This window comes from Colias eurytheme, chromosome 19 (genome assembly GCF_061535395.1).
Source record: "Colias eurytheme isolate Ceu_HAF_F1 chromosome 19, ilColEury1 Martin Lab GWU primary, whole genome shotgun sequence".
NCBI lineage: Eukaryota > Metazoa > Arthropoda > Insecta > Lepidoptera > Pieridae > Colias > Colias eurytheme.
Window position 1 is genome coordinate 5,403,174 of NC_142998.1, and position 19,080 is coordinate 5,422,253.

General features: G+C 34.9%; 2 protein-coding genes across 5 annotated transcripts in view; one reads left to right on the top strand and one right to left on the bottom strand.

Annotated features, from left to right (window-relative positions):
* Nucleotides 1-11,016, top strand: part of Ptpmeg2 (Protein tyrosine phosphatase Meg2) — a 56,630-nt gene extending 45,614 nt beyond the window's left edge. For all 4 annotated transcript variants that reach the window (XM_090113129.1, XM_090113127.1, XM_090113128.1 and 1 more), the window contains 7 exons: nucleotides 3,421-3,607; nucleotides 4,460-4,623; nucleotides 5,811-6,040; nucleotides 6,685-6,821; nucleotides 7,169-7,245; nucleotides 7,681-7,838; nucleotides 8,349-11,016. In XM_090113129.1, the coding sequence (XP_089969255.1) occupies nucleotides 3,421-3,607; nucleotides 4,460-4,623; nucleotides 5,811-6,040; nucleotides 6,685-6,821; nucleotides 7,169-7,245; nucleotides 7,681-7,838; nucleotides 8,349-8,420 (1,025 nt within the window). In that variant the 3' untranslated portion in view covers nucleotides 8,421-11,016. The remainder of the gene's footprint in view (nucleotides 1-3,420; nucleotides 3,608-4,459; nucleotides 4,624-5,810; nucleotides 6,041-6,684; nucleotides 6,822-7,168; nucleotides 7,246-7,680; nucleotides 7,839-8,348) is intronic.
* Nucleotides 11,017-11,452: 436 nt separating this feature from the next.
* On the bottom strand, nucleotides 11,453-18,057 carry LOC149900168 (bumetanide-sensitive sodium-(potassium)-chloride cotransporter-like). The gene is made up of 18 exons (XM_090113130.1): nucleotides 17,998-18,057; nucleotides 17,847-17,921; nucleotides 17,583-17,763; nucleotides 17,135-17,394; nucleotides 16,917-17,025; nucleotides 16,623-16,762; nucleotides 16,209-16,400; nucleotides 15,853-16,084; nucleotides 15,576-15,697; nucleotides 15,216-15,351; nucleotides 14,878-15,089; nucleotides 14,553-14,794; nucleotides 14,123-14,313; nucleotides 13,868-14,004; nucleotides 13,524-13,678; nucleotides 12,048-12,187; nucleotides 11,710-11,843; nucleotides 11,453-11,557 (listed from the first exon to the last, which is right to left on the bottom strand). The coding sequence occupies exons 1-18, from the start codon at nucleotides 18,055-18,057 to the stop codon at nucleotides 11,453-11,455; spliced, it is 2,823 nt and encodes a 940-aa protein (XP_089969256.1).
* Between the last annotated feature and the right edge of the window lie 1,023 nt (nucleotides 18,058-19,080).

Consider the following 19,080-nt stretch of genomic DNA (forward strand, 5'->3'; position numbering starts at 1 on the left):
TAACGATGCGAAATTTAGGAAATACAACAACATGGCTATCATAAATATTAAATAAATAACAAGTGCACTAAAAAAAATTAAGGCTAAACTGTACATTATAGGGCGTGGAGTTGAGAGTCGTAATTTTTTTTGTGGTTAGCTATTGTCCTATGGAACCTAAATCTGAAATTTCACAGCGCGAAAACTTTTTGTTTTTGAGTCACGAATTTTTGAAAATCGGAAAATTTTACTCCATTTTATCTTTGAAACGCGAACTTACTGTTATGACAGTGTCAAATTGACCTACAGCGATTGTCAAACGCGTTTCATTTCAGGTAAAACATTTCTATCTAACAAAAAAAATATTATAATTTAAATTTTATTTATGAAATTTGTATATTTTTTAACAACATTAAAAATAATTATTATTAAGTATAGTTTTTGTAAAATAGATTAAATAAAATAAAATTATTAATATTCGCAATTTATAATTTAACAAAAATATTAATCGAAGTGTCTAGTCGTCCGCTAAACGGATGAATAAAATAAATTAGTCGTCCGATTACCGGATGAATAAAATAATTTAATCGTCCGATTATTCGGATTACTAGATAACCTTTTAACACTAAAGCTAGTTGGGTTGGACTAAAGCAAAGGGGGCGCAGGACTTTTGATGGAGTTGGTGTCATTTTAACACCTATTTATTATTGTTTTATCGTAAAGATAACGCTAATATAAGCATGTTTTATACGAACAACTTTTCTCTAAAATAAAAAATGGCGGAGATATTCACCCTCAATTCGTTAGGTTAGGTTTAGGTTAGGTTAGCCTTTAGGTTAGGTTAGGTTAGGTTAGGTTTCTTAAAAAAAAACTACACAGAAATAGGAGCCCCGCGAAGCGGGGCTCCGTCGACGCGCAAAAAAAAATCAAGGTAGGTTAGGTTAGCCGTTAGGTTAGGTTAGGTTAGGTTTCTTAAAAAAAAAAAACTACACAGAAATAGGAGCCCCGCGAAGCGGGGCTCCGTCGACGCGCAAAAAAAAATCTAGTTTAGGTTAGGTTAGCTGTTAGGTTAGGTTAGGTTAGGTTTCTTTAAAAAAAAAACTACACAGAAATAGGAGCCCCGCGAAGCGGGGCTCCGTCGACGCGCAAAAAAAAATCAAATACCTACGTGTGCCCTCCTCCCCCCACAAAAAACCTATAATACGTGCGGCAGTTCTCTAAAGAAACCCCGATAACCTAACTATATAGATAAATAGATGTTATCGGACGATTAAATTATTTTATTCATCCGGTAATCGGACGACTAATTTATTTTATTCATCCGTTATTTGTACGCATTTGTATTATAACACCTATTTATTATTGTTTTATCGTAAAGATTACGCTAATAAAAGCATGTTTTGTTGGGGCAACTTTTCTCTAAACTTGATAATTACCAAGATACATGACGGATTGTAAAATGTAAATTTTTTCAATGATGGAATATTATGTATTCAATATTATTCTGCGAAAGTCCGAATCTAGCTAAAATAAGCATTGCATTATCATAAGACTTGCCACAGAACCGAAGCTGTCAACCCCGAATTCCACGTGGTCTTGTCTGCCCTACCCCTAGAGTGTATGTAAAAAGCCGGAGGCGCGGAGGGAGAGCAGCCCTCGCCCGCCGTGACAAAGCTCGGGAGCCGTGCGGAGCGGAGCGGCTGAGGCTGGTCGCCGAAGGCGACCAATAAGCTGAAGCTGCGAAGTGGAGTACGGGCGACCGTGCTTTGTCACGCAAGGGCGGAAGGGCTGCACTTCCCGTAGCGCCGGAGCTAAGGCAGTGTCTGAGACAATATAAAAAAGACATGAGGAGATAGGGAAAGGGTTAGGTTAGGTTTTATCATCAATCTTTGAGGGCGAATATCTCGGCCATTTTTTATTTTGGAGAAAAAGTTTTTTTTATAAAACATGCTTATTTTAGCGTTTTGAATAAAAATTATGTATTTTATGATACCTATACAATTTTCACTTTAGATCAAAAATTTTCTAAGTCCTTACTTTGCGCCCCCTTTGCTTTAGGCGGACCAAAACTTAATTTGTAAATATCTCGAAAACTATTAATTTTCGCGCCCCCCCCTTTACAGGGGAAGTTCCTAGTACCCACCCCCCCTCTCTCCACCCCCCACTACCCCCAAATTCCACGCCCTATAATGTACAGTTTTACCAAAATTAATAGTGTTTTGTTATAAATGCTATTTGCAATAAAAACATATTGCGCATTGTCGTGAATGTGAGGGAAATAAAAACAGATTTATATTATGTACAGTATTGAGTTAATAATGTTGTCGTTTGGAATATTTTGCTTGAGTACGTATTTCACTATACTATTGTTCTGGGTGATGTTATGTTTCTAAATTTTCCTTATGATAAAAAAAATCAAACTGATAAAGTTCCGGTTTAGTTTATTTTGTAAAACTCATCAAACCTTGCTGAAACTGATTTGCAAGGAGCCAATAATTTGCAAAATGTTGAAAATAATAACACTCAGGTTCTCATACACATAATATAAACGCGAAGATCTAATAATGTTAGAAGACTAATAATGTTATTTGCATAAGTACTTTGTTGACTTATTGTTTTTGTGTCGATCTATGTATGTACATTGTACATCTTGTATTTACCTATTATGTCATACAAAGATTTATGTGTACAATAATTCTTTTATGGTAAACACTGGAAATAGAATACTTATAATTTTATGTATGTTGTCTTCAATTCCTGATTAACGATTTGTTTATTAAATTAAACGCTATAATGTTTCTATGAATCGTCAAACAATATTATATAATGGATGAGATCTGTGCAAAGTACCTATATAAATATGTATATATGATAAAATAAATCATATAATATCACCTAAATTAAAAAAGTGTATCCTCTTTAACATAGAATTACGAGTTTATTAATCGTCCTCATTAAAAAAGTGTGTTGAGCGTTAGACCAATTAAAATGCTTCCATAATTGATTTCTAATTGGACAATTTTATTGTTTGAAGCGGCGTACGGGTTAGGTTAGGTTAAATAAATTTTTTAATTATGTAGTTTCATTGAAATTAACACTTTATAATAAAAACGGTTCTCTTTTATTTGAAAGGTAAGAAAACATGGTTAAAGATTTACTCAATCTAGACAGTACTTTACTTTTGTTTCACCCGATTAGCTGTTTTACTTGAAAGAATATAAAACTTTATACATATATCCTTATAATTTTTTACCAATAAATTAGATAGATTATAAGGTATTAGAATATCGGGATTAGGATTTATTTTTCCAAAATCAAGTTTTCGGAAATATTTAAAGGCAGTTTTCTCTCTTTTAACAACTCAGTATTCCCTCCAGGTGTCATTAAAAAATTCCTCAATGTACATCTCTGTAAATGTAACAACCCATTCCGTTGTGTCAGCGCGCGGCACGTGGTCGTCGGGCGAGGCGTCACCGGGCCTGTCGGACGAGGAGTGCGGCGGCGGCGGCGCGGGCGAGAGCCCGGCGGCGCTGCTGGCGCGCGTGCGGGCGCTCGGCCGCCGCGGGCTCGTCGCGGAGTACGAGGAGATCCGCGCGCGCCCGCCCAACGGCACCTTCCATCATGCCAAGTGAGTGAAGCTTGCTCCTACTTATTGCATATTGTACGAGCAAGCACGTCCAAAGTGCAACAAGGCGCTTTGCTTGCAAATTGCGTAAATCAAATTCTTTCCAATATTTTAAACTTTATATTATATTCAAATCAGTTCATCGTCGACGGGCATTAAGAATACCTCGCGTGACTCATTTATCCATTTTATTACAAGTTTCCGTTTAATACAAGTTTTATATTTTAATAACTCTTTTATTTAATATTAATTAATTATACACAAGTACGGGATAGGCCCGTACATTCTGGTCCTTCGTGCCGGACACATATCTTAATCGTATTTAAGAATAGCACCTCCCATCTTGCCGTAAATTACGACTAAAGCATCTCTTATCAACTACGAGTAAAACAGCTTCTTAAATTTATTCGCTTATGGGTATTTATTTTACTAATATCAAAATAACGTTGTTTTATAATACTGCTGATTACGTAAAATATACTGTAATTAACATCACCGACTTTTTTTATTCTATTTAAACTACCTATGTGTATACCCCTGCTATCTGTACACGCTCTTATGTTTCAGAAAGTGTTTCCATTGACATGAGCGTTATGTAAATGGTTAGGTACCAAAAATAAAAATAACATTTTATTGTTTGAATATTTTACGTAATCAGCGTATGCAGAACTATAAGGAACATAACATTATACTATATGTATATACATAACAGTAACATACACCATAATATGCAGAAGACCCATTATAGTTAATTAACAACATAGAACCTTGAAACTTACTACAACATAGCCGACTACACAGGAAAAATATAGTATTGTTTTTAACAATAACTAATTGTCTCCATAACAATTACAGATTGCCGAGTAATCTAGTCAAGAACCGCTACACGGACGTGTTATGCTACGACCATTCGCGCGTGGTTCTTTCGCAAACTGACCCGGATGATCCTACAACAGATTATATAAATGCCAACTACGTTGATGGTTACAAACAGAAAAATGCCTTCATATGCACGCAGGGTGAGTTACAAGATCATAGTAAAAAACTGACTAATCCACATATGAAGAATTATATATTAATTATGTTGCCTTAAATTTCATAATGAGCATACACATGTGTGTATTTTTCATCGCGCAAAAATTGAATTGAATTTAAAAATAGCAGTACACACGCGCTATTTATAGTGAACTATACACGACCTTTATTTGATGGCTTCAAAGAAGCATTTACAGTTTGTGAATTTACTCGGAAACAGTCATTGTTTGTCTATTCTTGGTTTGGCATTCTGCCATACGTGCATTGGAAAATTTACACGACCCCTATTTCGAGGAAAGTTTCACTGAAATAGAATGGGTGCCCAAGTAACATTGACTTGTAGGCGTTATGTATAGCGTATTGTTAGGTTTTGTTTACTATTGAAGTTCGTTTTATGGTGTCGCGTCACATTATGACTCGTTGTAAATGATTCATTTGAATTAACTCACAATATGAATGGATTTTACATTGAACCATTTGCTGATACAACGTCGAAAGAACACAATAGAGAATGACATTATATTTTATTTGACTATTCATTAAATAAGTACTATTGTGTTTGTTATTTTGTATTCTGCGAATATGTAATCGTTTCAATGATACTTGAGAAAATATAGTTTTGATGATCAAATTATACAATATACATAAACATGCTATAGATATTTTAAAAATAATTTACGTACATTATATTTTATAGTTGCATATTTTGAGTAAATCAATATTTATTTTGCAAATATTGTGCCAGTTTATCTTAAATTATATTTTGCTACGTACTGTCCGTATTTTTGTCCATCCCAATGCAAACTTCTGTATCACATTCTGATGCGCAATCTGTCTACAGCTTTATCTCATAAGTATATGTAGTTTTACTAACAATAGAATAAGTACTATATGGGCAATGCTGCCTGATATAAAAAAAAAAAATTGGTTGTTTGTAAAGTAGGTTTACGGTCGAGATGTTTACGTGATAACGTCTTATTGGTGGCAGCGCTCGAGATGAGACGGGAGATCGGTCCGTCTCTCTCTCGTTATACCTGCGATCGCGCTCGTGAGGTTTTGGTGTGACACAAGTTTCTGAACATGTCACCCGACTAGAAAGATTTTAAAAACGTTATCACGTTAATAAATAAATAAATAAAAAATGATGATGACATGAACGTTGCTCTTCCAGGCCCGCTGCCCAAAACGTTCGGCGACTTCTGGCGCATGGTGTGGGAGCAGGGCAGCCTGGTGGTGGTGATGACGACGCGCACGGTGGAGCGCGGCCGCGTCAAGTGCGGCCAGTACTGGCCCGCGGCGCTCGGCGCCCGCGCCGTGCACGCCGGCTTCGCGGTCACCACTGAGGACATTGAGCACGAGGACGACTATACCATCTCGCATCTGTTGCTCACGGATCTGCGGGTGAGTGATAAATGATGGATGATGTATGGAGCTATTTTCAATGAAAATGTTGGATAAAGAATATTTAATATTCACAATATTCATTTATAAATTTTATAAGTTACCTAATTTATGTTCCCTAGTTTGGGACTAGATAGATCACTATAAATTATATTGATATAATTTTACGTGAATTAGATTTAGGATTAGTAGACATCCTTTGTAAATATATAAAATACTAGGTTTCCGCCCGCGGCTTCGCCCGCGCAGTCAAAGAAAAACCCGCATAATTCCGTTCCCGTGGGATTTCCGGGATTGCGTCATTTTCCCGGGATAAAAAGTAGCCTATGTCCTTTCACGGGTATCAAAATATCTCCATACCAAATTTCATGAAAATTGGTTCAGTAGTTTAGGCGTGATTGAGTAACAGACAGACAGACAGAGTTACTTTCGCATTTATAATATTAGTATGGATTAATATATTTTTCAGACCCTGTATAGGAAGTACAGGTTTTTTATTATTACTTGAAATTCCATGTTCAAATACCTCAATAAAACTCCAATCGGTGTCGTGTAAGTCTGCGTATGAAATTGCACTATCCATAGACGGCAATTTGTAAATAGCTAAATGAATATGACCGTTAACGATATACGTTGGATTGCAGACGGAGGAGTCGCGCACGATATGGCACGGGCAGTACACGCGGTGGCCGGACTACGGCGTGCCGGGCGGCGGCCGCGCGCAGCCCGTGCTGCGCTTCCTGCACCTCGTGCGGCGCGCGCAGCAGCGGGCGCGCAACGAGTACGTACATTTTGTTAACCTATCTCAGAGCGTATGTCTCGAGATTTTTGAAGTGAAAACTTCTTTAGCGGCTTTGGGTATAAAATCTTAAACTCGCGTCAGGAGACGTGGCCTGATCGAAAAAGCGTAAGACGGATTTTTTTTTAGCCCTTATATTCCATGCGTAAGACGGATACCATTCCAAAATATCAAATATGCTGAACGTTAATAATCAAGTTTTCACTTCTGCCGGCACTCCCGGAGTGCAACCTGTCTTTTTTTTTGTTTTTAACCTATCGCAGAGCGTATATCTGGAGAATTCTGAATGTTGCATGGTTAATCATACAATGTTTATTTTTCTTTTACAGATTAGGAGATGCGTGGGCGGGACACAGTAGAGGACCTCCAATAGTAGTACATTGTTCCGCTGGAATCGGCAGGACTGGTATGAATTGTTTTTTATCCATCTAAATTGACATTGTAACGAGGTAGCGACACGTTTGTTTTTTATGTCGTATAGCTTTATAATTGAAGAATAATTGTGGTTTAAAACCGATTGTATAGTTTTGACGTGACAACGTTTTATAATTCGATAAAGCTGGCTGCACGCACGAAAAAACATGACCCATGCGGCGTTACCTTGCTCTGAGGCGTTCCATGTAAGTCTTGAAGTGCAAGCGAGAGCGCGGAACGAGCGACAAACAAGCACAATCTGATCGTTGTCACGTTCAACTATCGTCAGTAAACCGACTTTACAGACAACCAATTTTTTAAGTTTATTCGTTACATACAAAATATCAAAACTTTCTTCTTTATAATATTAGTGTCAATGAATCAAAGAGAGTAGAAGTGTAAAAAAATACACTTGTGTGTATGTCAGGCACGTTCCTAACGCTGGACGTGTGCACGTCGCGGCTGGCGGCGGAGGGCGCGGCGGACGTGCGCGGCGCCGTGCAGCGCGTGCGGGCCCAGCGCGCGCACTCCATACAGATGCCCGACCAGTACGTGTTCTGCCACCTCGCGCTGCTCGAGTACGCGGTACGTGTAACCTTTCCATGTTTATTACATTTCTGACCCCACCTAGCACAAAAAAAAAGACGGGTTGCACTCCGGGAGTGCCGACAGAAGTGAAAACTTGGTTATTAACGTTGAGCATGTTTGATATCCATCCGTCTTACGCTTTTTCGATCAGGTCACGTGTCCTGACGCGAGTTTAAGATTTCATACCCAACGCCGCTAAAGAAGTTTTCACTTCAACAATATTCCCAGAAGAATGATAGGAGAAAAGTAAGTACTCTATAAAAATAGAGACCAACAAAAACAACGACAACGATACTTAGGCTGGTATAATCAAAGCACGTCTCGCGTATACTTTACGTACTGCGATAGTCAGAAAGATATACTAAAACGACATACGCGGATGATCAGCGCGGATCAAGTACGCGCGGAGCGTACTGACGGTCCGTGTGATATGCACTGCTCGAGCACGGCATATAACCAGCCATAATATGCCGTGTAACACTTATTAAACTATGTGTTTCGTTTCAGGTAATGCACGGTTATTTAGAATCAGCGGACCTGTCGGGCTTCGACGACGACAACGAAGAGGAGTCCGAATGAAGACTGTCGCGTCCCGCCTGCGTCGTGCTGTGAGACTACCGATACTTGTTGCCGATTCACCGTACAATACATTGCCGATTCATCGTACAATACATTGCCGATTCACCGTACAATACATTGCCATACACATACAAACACTATTTATTAGCCGTGCTAGACATTTGGAATACCAATACACCATGCTGGGAAATAACCCGTTCAAAGTCTACCCGATATATGTTTTCAACAAAGATTTTGTCAGTGTCCAGAAAAAAGCCATAGGATTAAGACACGATTAAATTCTGCACAAATTATGTCAAAATATTTATTTTTACTTTTTAAGACTCATGTTGTCGCTTTGTTAAAGCGTCGCGGTAACGATTTAACTTTGTACAATTCGGTTTTTTTATTGTGTGCCGAGCAAAATGTAGAATTAAAGTTATTGTGAACTTCAATTTCTCCTTCAGGTATTTCTATTGGATTTCTTATAATATAAAGAACAGTAACGAAAATGTTACAAGTGTTAATAGACATTTTATAAAAGCTAAATCTTTCAGCCTCTATTCATGGCAAAATGTAATGAACAAATTGCTATATTAATAAAGCGTAATTACTTATGATTAATGAGTGTAATGAGTTGTTTACGGGGAATTTATGTTAATATGAGCAAAATTATTTGCTTATTCGTAAGTAAAAAAGAAAAGTACATGCATGAAATTTTTATAAAGTTTGCCAATCGTATAGATTTGTATGTAACTTTTTGGGGTGAAATGGAATGCGGTATACTATATATTGTTGATATTTTATATAATATAAATGTTATTTAACTCGGACGAATCTACATTTAAAATAATTATACGTGTATTTCTTGAGCTATTTCGTATTTATTTTTATTGAGTGAATAATTGGCGTGTCAGGTACATTGATGGAATCGAACAGTGAACGGTTTTGGACACAGAACATATAAAAGAGGTTAGAATGGCAATAATTCGCCGTTCCGGCGCCGATAAGAACCGGTGTCGCCTGTGGGTGTGGCCAAGTCCGCGCAAGTCCGCTTACGCACATATTTTCAATTTCAAATGTAGCCAATCATAGCGCCGCGCGATCACGCGATTTAAAATGTAACGAATCATACGCATGATGATGATGTGAGCAGTGCTCATATCCTTGGCGCGTCTGCCCCGCCTACAATGCCTTTCTAACCTCTTTTATATGTTCTGTGGTTTTGGATGTGGCACGAGAGACCAAAGATCGGCAGTGATACGTGAATGCACAAAATGGGATGTGTTCATTAGACTAGCGCGGTGAGTGCGGGATTACTCGACTTTTATACTGTATTACAATAAGATTGCATACTGTCCATTTTAGCGCCACTTCGAACCAACCCACGTAGGTATGTGTTATATACAACTCGAGAGAAGGATCAAACTGCAAATAATATTGATTAACACAAATGTTTTGAAGATTATTTTAATTTTCTATGTATTACATTAGTGAATAAAACACAGCCATTTCTATAAAAATTGGAAAAATAAAATAGTTTTGTCAAGTCACAAACCTTTGTATCGAGTTGTATATCGATAGATAGAAAATCGTTCCTGTAGTGTGAATAAGAACTGAGTAGAATGATCGTATACTTCATGTTTATTTGGCAAAAACCCAACCAAAAATATATTATGCTCTATTTCATTTAGATTTATTTTATTTATTCATATAAGAAGTATGGCTGTGTGAAGAGTTTTGTCGGTAATTTACGTATTTTACCATGACTATTTATTGACACTAATATTTATTAAATTGGAAATAAATGAAATGCGGTGCTGGTGTTTTGAACTTACATGATTTACTTTTATCATAATCAATTTGTCATGCATTTCAGTTTCTTTTTTTTTATAGAAAATGGTCCCAACGCACTTAATTATAATTATAAATAGACTGAGTATTATTAATTTGCTCTAAAAGTATAGAAATTTATGGCTTTTTAAGAGTAGACATTTTTTTATAACGAACTATCATACAAACGTGTAACTAAAGTTATATAGATATAAAAAATGAAAGAAATGCTAGTATTATACATATAAATAAATATATAGCGGAAAGAGTAAATTATTTTTCAAATGGAATATTGGCGACATATCTATTGGCCATACATTTATATTTTACCGCCGTCCTGTCGAGCAACTTACATATCTAATAAATTCAATGGTATTTATTTATTCTCTTACCTTCACTGCTTTGTTTTTCCTTTTTAGTTTTGCTTATTTTCATATCTTAGTATACGTATTGTATAAAATTATCCAATGTGTATACGACGTGGAACGATTTAAATTATTGCGAGTTGAATCTCGCTCTAACTTTTAATAAACTAATGCGAGAGAGATAAAGCTCGTTATATTTTGTCACCATGTTTTATAGCACAATAATGGTTTATTTCCTATTATGTATACTTATTCATTATATTGTTTTTTTATGATACGTCGCGCCTTGAAGTGCCCAAATGGTAACCAGTGAGAATCGTTATACTCTTTTTGTAAAATAAATATTTATAAATACAAATACATTAGTTAATAGAATAATGTGAATTAAATGTATTATTTAATGCAAGGACAGACGTAGTTTAACCCATTGACCACCGTAAGGCCCGATCGGGGCGCGACACAATAGATTTTCTATTGTGTCTGTGATTCCGAGGACTGATGGATTAAACTGTTTTATTATAAAGATTCTTTATAGCAAGATTGTGTGTGAATATTTTGTCTAGTTAGATTGAAACCACACTTTATTAATTACTTCTAGAGCATTAACTGTCCGAATCTATGTTTTATTATAATTGTTTAATACTAAGGAAAATTGTTAATCTGAACATAACGTTGATTCTGGTAAATCTGTAAATATTTTATCGATTTCTTTTTAAGGTCTAAATTAAATAACCTTGTGAAATATGTGTGTAATAAAATACTTGTAATATATTTAATAAATTGTTTTATTTTTCTACCTTCAACATTTCAAGAATTACAAAACACATCAACAAATAACGACATACATTTAAAAGATTATACACCAAGAACAGACGTGTCGTTTCCTCTCACGAATAGAAGAGGAGGCATGTCTCTGCTCAGAATCTCCAACCACGACATGTATAGGGCAGATGACACATTCTGAAATTTTAAAAGCATTTTTAGAGAAATTTAACTGGTGAATTTTGTTCCGTACAAATTCTTAAGAAAACTAAGAATAATTTACCTTAGTGAAAGCTATGAGCTTAGGCTATGAGAATGAATGTGAAAATATGACATTAACATAAACCTACTTGTCGCAGCATGGGCAGTGTCATTACAACCATGGATGCATTCGAAGAGTTTTCTAAGAGCAATTCTCGGAGTCTCAAATGGCGGTACGTTTTCCATTGTAATCTCTGCAACTCTGCTTCAGTTATCAATACATCTAAAAAGTAATATCAAATAAGTTATCTAGACTAATTAAAAAAGTCATAAACCGAAAGGTTCGAAATCAAATGCTTCGATCATTGGGTGGGTAGATGCTGAAATTAAATGATGAGATAAGTTTAGAAGTAAATATTTTTGTTAGTATATAATTTTTATAAATGGGCTTTATAGAGAAATTTATATAGAGATAACATGTGCCTACCGCTTTCCGTGTCGGATCTGAAACGTTTAATAATTGTATTGAACATTTGTATGGTTTCATTTTGAGGAGGATCGTAAAGTCCTTGTATAATCGTTAGAGATGTGTACTGCAATCGCATCTTTTGTAACAAAGCTATCATCCTAAAACAAATAAAATATTAGCATTATCTACATAATGACAAATATTCTTTTAGACTGAAAAGTTTGGTGTAGGTATTTTTTTCGGGGATAGTGCCTGAACGAATATTATTGTAGGTACTCGTAATATTAATAATATAAGAGCCCACGACGGCCAGACTTTCCTTTCTTTCGGAAAGTTGAAAGTTTCTCTGTATATGTCTCCGATACAGATAAGAACGACCAGCGACTATCAAGTCTGGGTTGTGGTTACTTTGGCAGGAAACAGGTAGTAAGGGTGTATAAAATTGTACCTATCTTTCATTATAGTTTAAAAGCTAAATTTTATATATGTTACTTGGGGACCTATGAAAAGACATTACCTTAAGAGCCAGACAGTTTTCATGGTTCTTACATCTAGCCAGACACATTTAAAAAATAACTAACATATCATCAAATTCACATAACTACCTAAAAGCGTAACAAATATGAAATAACCCACTAAAAACATTAGTTAACTATAATTATTAAAAAAATAAAAGTATGATATATAAGTAATAAAGTTATTACTTATCTTTTACTTAGACTTATGTTGATGAAATTTCACGTATCCCGATGACTTTTTTATTGTGTCATCGGGATACGTGAAATTTCATCAACATAAACCCCCGTAAAAGATAAGTAATAACTTTATTACTTATATATTATTTTTTTATTTTTTTAATCATTATAGTTAACTAATGTTTTAGTGGGTTATTTCATATTTGTTACGCTTTTAGGTAGTTATGTGAATTTGATGATATGTTAGTAATTTTTTAAATGTGTCTGGCTAGATGTAAGAACCATGAAAACTGTCTGGCTCTTAAGGTAATGTCTTTTTATAGGTCCCCAAGTAACATATATAAAATTTAGCTTTTAAACTATAATGAAAGTTAGGTACAATTTTATACACCTTCACTACCTGTTTCCTGCCAAAGTAACCACAACCCAAACTTGATAGTCGCTAGTCGTTCTTATCTGTATAGGAGACACATACAGAGAAACTTTCAACTTTCCGAAAGAAAGGAAAGTCTGGCCGTCGTGGGCTCTTGATCTATAAGGGACAAGTTAATGAACACAAGCACGCTCATAACGTTTCGATACATTTTAGGTCGAGTGATATCGTTGAAAAAAATGGATTTCTTCCATAGCGGGGGGAATAAAGGTGTTTGTTTTAACTATTCAATAATAATTATGCTACTTTATAAAGTTCATTTTCTAAGATTGTAACACGAATATACCTTAACTTAGTTGTACCTAAGCTAAAATAGTGGAATTTTAAATCTCACGAATGAATATGAACTATGTTGTTAGTTATTACCGTTCCTCCGCATCCTCTATCTCATGGCAGCTCCTGGCCAAGGCGAATATTCTGATGGGGATTTTTTCTCGAAATCCTCTTATCGCTATAATATACGACAGAAGTACGTTCAAACCTCCGTCATCAAAGAGCCACCACGTATCTAAACTATTTTCCTGAGTAAAATGGTCTATTATTCATAACAAAAATAAAAGTATTGCCTCATTTATTTGTACTTTATCGTGTATTGCAGGATTTTATCAGTATTTATATTTTATATACTATTCATGGTAAAAGACAATGTGACATACATCATTATAATATCATTTTAGATGATAGGTAATTAGTAATCTAAAGTTTAATACCTCGTCTATAACTAAAGACTTAACCGGCTCGGATTTCAAGATGCTCAAAGTAGGTGAATGCTTGTGATGTTGTATAGATATACCCTCAACATCGTTTGTAATTTCTCCTAGTGAAGATGTTATATTATTATCTGTATCTAAAATGAAGCAACTGTTTATTATAGATATGCTTAGATATGTATTACAATAGGGTTGTTGTTTTAAATACTAAATACCAAATTTATTATTCATGTAAAATACGAATAGCACACCTACCATCTATGGACTCATCATGATTATTTTCAAATTCCATTTCGGAATCAGCGTTCATAATAGCGAGAACTTCAGAATGCAAACGTAAATCCGTATCAGTGTTGGTTTTGTTCTTAGCTTGTGATTTATATGTTGGTCGAGCTATTTCTGGTACACGAAGTATCGCAACCGCAAGCTGTTGTTCGAACACTAATCTGGATGGAAAATATTTTTACGGAATTTGTAAGCATCAATAAAGTTCCATTGAAACGAAAATTATTGCTGACGTTCATAAAGTTGATTAGCATACCTATACAAGATAAGTAGTAAATTTTTTTTCGTACCTAGGTACCAATGTCGTTAGTACTTAAGTAGGGAAATAGGCCATTACTAATTTTTAATTGTTTTATCCAAATAAAGTTCTAAATCTATCTAATTTATATATAAAACTCACTGAATCATTCTAACATAAGTTTTCAATTTATTTAGTGGTGATTTCATCCAATAACTTTTATAGCCAATAAGCACTATATTCGGTGTTAATCTGCCGAGTCCGCTGCTTTGTATGACAGTTCTTATACTATCCTCCAAGGAGCATCCATCAACAACAACATAGAAACCACGATGCTTTCGTGATCGTAACCATTCTTCACCTAATCGTTGAAAGCGAAGCCTTTGGGCACATGTCAAAAGTGTCTGTGAAGTTATGAAGTTATGAGGTATGATAATGTAAGAAGTATAGAGAAAATATAAGGTACCTTCTCATAGAATGCAATTACCTCGTTTATATCAGCGACGATCATGAATGAGCCTGCTTTGGTAATGAGGTGACCCATATCGAGAAGTGCTGGCCGAATATACGGGCGGCCAGCGAGTACTAGCAATTGGGGATTGTATGAATTAACGTTTTCCGTCATATACGTCATTTGCACTAGCGATGATACCGTCTCTTGGTATCTTTGAGCTTCGGTACTGCTGCCCCAACTGACATCTTTAAAAAATAGTTTGACTCGTCACTTACCTTACCAGGAAAATTGAAATATATATTTTCTGTCTCATTAATTTGTCTTTTTACTATTTACTGTCCAAGAGGAATAAAAGTAATCATAATATCTACCTGGCTTGCGGTAATGTACCAAAAGATACAAGGTTAAAAATATCGTGATCGTTAGTAAAGCCATCATCCAGCTGATGATCATCATAATCAATATGCACATAAGAAATCCAAGTAATGATAACCATCTGTTGTAATACTGAAATAAACAAATTATACGGCTTGTTTTATTTACATCATGAATTGTTCATAAAAAAGCTTCTAGACAACGAAAATTATAATACAAAATTGGTGTTTAAAATACTTAGAGAACAAATAACTGATAGCAGGTAATTGCAATTAGACAGGTACGGGTGGCATTTTCCAATGTTTAAACGTGAGGAGGACAATAACACAGGAAAATGTATAATTTGATATACCAACTTGGAACGAAGGCCGCCAATTGATAGACATAACTAGTGCCGCGTGGAAAGTGCAAAAGTTTATTAGAGCATATGAGGCGAGGTAGAAATTAGTTATCAGTGGCGCTATTGCATTCAAATCCGCTGTGGAAAATAATTCATCATTATTCAAATAATTCAAAGCATTATTAAGACTCTTAACATGATAGTTAAATTAATTAAAAAAAATCTACGATTTTTCCAGATGAATGCATACTCAATGTAACTACTTATTTAATATTTAAATTTTATTTATTTACCAATTAAAAGAAAAGTAAGTGACAAGAAAAATGTGAGAACGTATCCCCGATAGGGCTCCCCATGCTTGCCGTAGGGCTTCGAGAAGAAGATCAAGCCAGGGTAGATGCGGTCCATTCCCAAAGCTTGGATTAGTCGTGGCACAGATAACAAATTAGTGAGTGCCGTCGATAGAGTCGCCGCCCAGCAACCCGCGTAAATTATCGCACTTGAGAAAGCCATCAATTGCATTATCTGGCAAGAATCAAGATTTATTTTAAAATGTTAAAAGATAAACATGAATTAATTTACACTATTAACCAGTTTATAAAATTGCTAAAGGTTCAAGCTACAAAACAGGATATAAGCTGGATTTTACCCCATAATTATTGTGTAAACCGTAAGGACAGTTAGGTTTACAAGCATCAATAGGTTGTAAACCTAAACTGGTGATATTCCCACTCGCGTCTCTTAGCGCAGCCGCGCCGCACAGGACAGCCATTATTAAATAAGATATCATCGATATTGCTAACGCTAGCAATGTTCCTTTGGGAATTGCTGAAGCTGGGTCCTAAAATTCACATTTATTTTTTTTATTACTAAGCTAACTAGGTGGATAATGGATATAAAAATAAAATTACGAAATTTGGGTACTGTTACTTTTAAAAATATAAAAGGACTCTACCCATTACAATGTACCATACTATGGCTGTAACAGGAAGATGTCAGGATTGTCAGGTAATTAAAAAGTATCAGGGGGGAGGATTATCATAATTTGTACATATTGGTTTACCTTTAAATCACCACAAATATTTGCTCCAGCTTGAACGCCTGTGACAGCAGGAAAATACATAGCAAAAACAGAAAAGAAATTGTGGTGTTCATTGTCACTATAACGAAAGTCCGGAGCAAAATTTTCTGTTACAGTATTTACTGAAATATAATGTAGCTTTTAACATCTTAATGAGTTTGTATGTAGGTTCATATACATATTTATAATTATGACAAACCAATAGGGAATTGTTTTAGTTATAACATGTATTTTATTTGAGCATTATGTATCTGTAAAATAAATACAAACACTCACCATTAATACCAACAAAGCCCTGTGCTCGCTCAATCTCACTCGTAGGGCCGATAAGTACACCCAAAACATAATTAAGAATTGCAAGCACAATTATTGTAATAAGAAAGTTCTGCAAACGAAAATATATAAAGTAATAAAAAAAATATGTACCTTAGTCCTTATATAGGACATAGAGAAAACTTATTGCAAATTTTTGGCATTAACTTTGACTGCCTGACCTGAGTTTTGGTTTCCCAATCCATTCCGAATGCGCAAATTAGGCACATAAGAAACAAGGCTATTGCTCCTACAATTCGTATATCATTAACATCATTATCTATAATTTTCATATTATAGCTTTTCAATAATGCGTTCAATGATTCGCAAAATCCAATAGTGTTCATACTGGCAGCTACTGCGTTTGCGAATGCGAATATTATTCCTACTGATGCACCGAGTTCTGCTCCCAATGATCGTGATACTATATAATATACTCCACCTAAACCAAATTTGTACATAGGTAATTATAGTAGAATATAAATAAACTTTGGTGATTTCTTATTGTTCTAGATTACTTATGTTTTTAGAATCTACGTTGTATAAAAACAAACGTAGGTTAAATAACTTTTTTAGTTATTCTTTTTAGTTTACTTTCTCCGATGGTTTTGATTGATAATTATTAATTACCCCCTTGTAGTTCTCCGTTAGTACATATTGCGCTGAGAGATAGTGTAGTTATAATACAGACGACCCCAGACAAGCATATTATGGCTATTGTCAACCCGATGCCAGCTTGCCCCACGATCCATGCAATACGAAGGAATAACATCACGCCCCAAATATTTAATAGACATGGTATTAATACACCCTGTAATAAAATAATGGTAGTGTTGGAATCTTAATGTAGATACAAAATATAGATTTTATACATCCAAGGCAAATTATAGTTACCTGTATCCACCCTAATTTGATGTTATATGTGGTCAATTCCGGCGTAGGTTCAATCTTCTTCCTATTGCCTTTTTCCTAATAATAAAATGTAAATTAAAATGAAAAAAGAAAAGATACCTACTCTTATGAAAATTGTATATTCTATACTTACCTCATCTAAAATAGATACATTGCCACTCATCGCAGATGTATTTAAACTTCGAAAACTCATGACAAGCGATAGTTTTCTGGGATTTTCTGTATCTGTAATTATCATTTTAAATGTAACTGTAGTGGAAATATAAAAAAAATCTTCTTACTAAATATCAATTCTCATTAAGTTCTGTATTGAAACAGTCCACGCAGTCTCACCCAAATTATTATCTGAATTAGACATTAATTTTATTCCTACATCCATTACAAGGTTAATTGTATAGTTCAGTTAAACAAGGCTGCTAATAAAATTGAAATTGAAAAGTTTTGCAAACACTGTCTTCTGCACGCAGCCTGTTTTAACTGACAAAAATCAGCTCTTTACCAGTTACAAGCGACCAATGTAAAGAGAGCTAATATGAAGTCCTCAGGCTTCTTAATTTCAGGTCCTAATTGCTAATGTACCGCTAATGGACAGCTCATTCACGTTGGTCGTCCATTACAATCGATCATTTGAGACCGTATTGTATTTCAACTCATTGTTTTGTGACTGTGTGCGTTTTAAATCATCTGGTTAATGAACACCGAACCTAATTGTTGAAATAAATGAAATATAGTTGTGATAACAAACCTTGTACATTTTTTTCATGTTTCATTGCACAATATTTATTTTCATAATATCACGTCTACTTTACTAGTTTACGTAAACTTTAGCTAGATGTGGGTAGAATGTAAACTCGGTCAAGTGGTTTATTTAAAGGAAATATATGTTTGCAGTAAGTATATACTTAAGACTGTAGATAATTATAGTCTACTACTATTATAACTTCTACTACAAATTACTACTATCTTTGATTTTAAGGCATTTTATGATATAAATGTTTAGGTACCAATACCTGAGCCAATACCTACAGAATTAGGTAGTGAAGTAAAATCTTTACAAAATACAATCGATAAAGAACCCTACTATACTAGCGAAACTTACGTATAATATGTAAAAGTACTTACCTACAATTTCAGAAAGTCATAAATATATGTAATAATTATTTTCTATTATTCTAGCATCAATTTAATATGTCCTACCTGTCCTTTATTATATCCT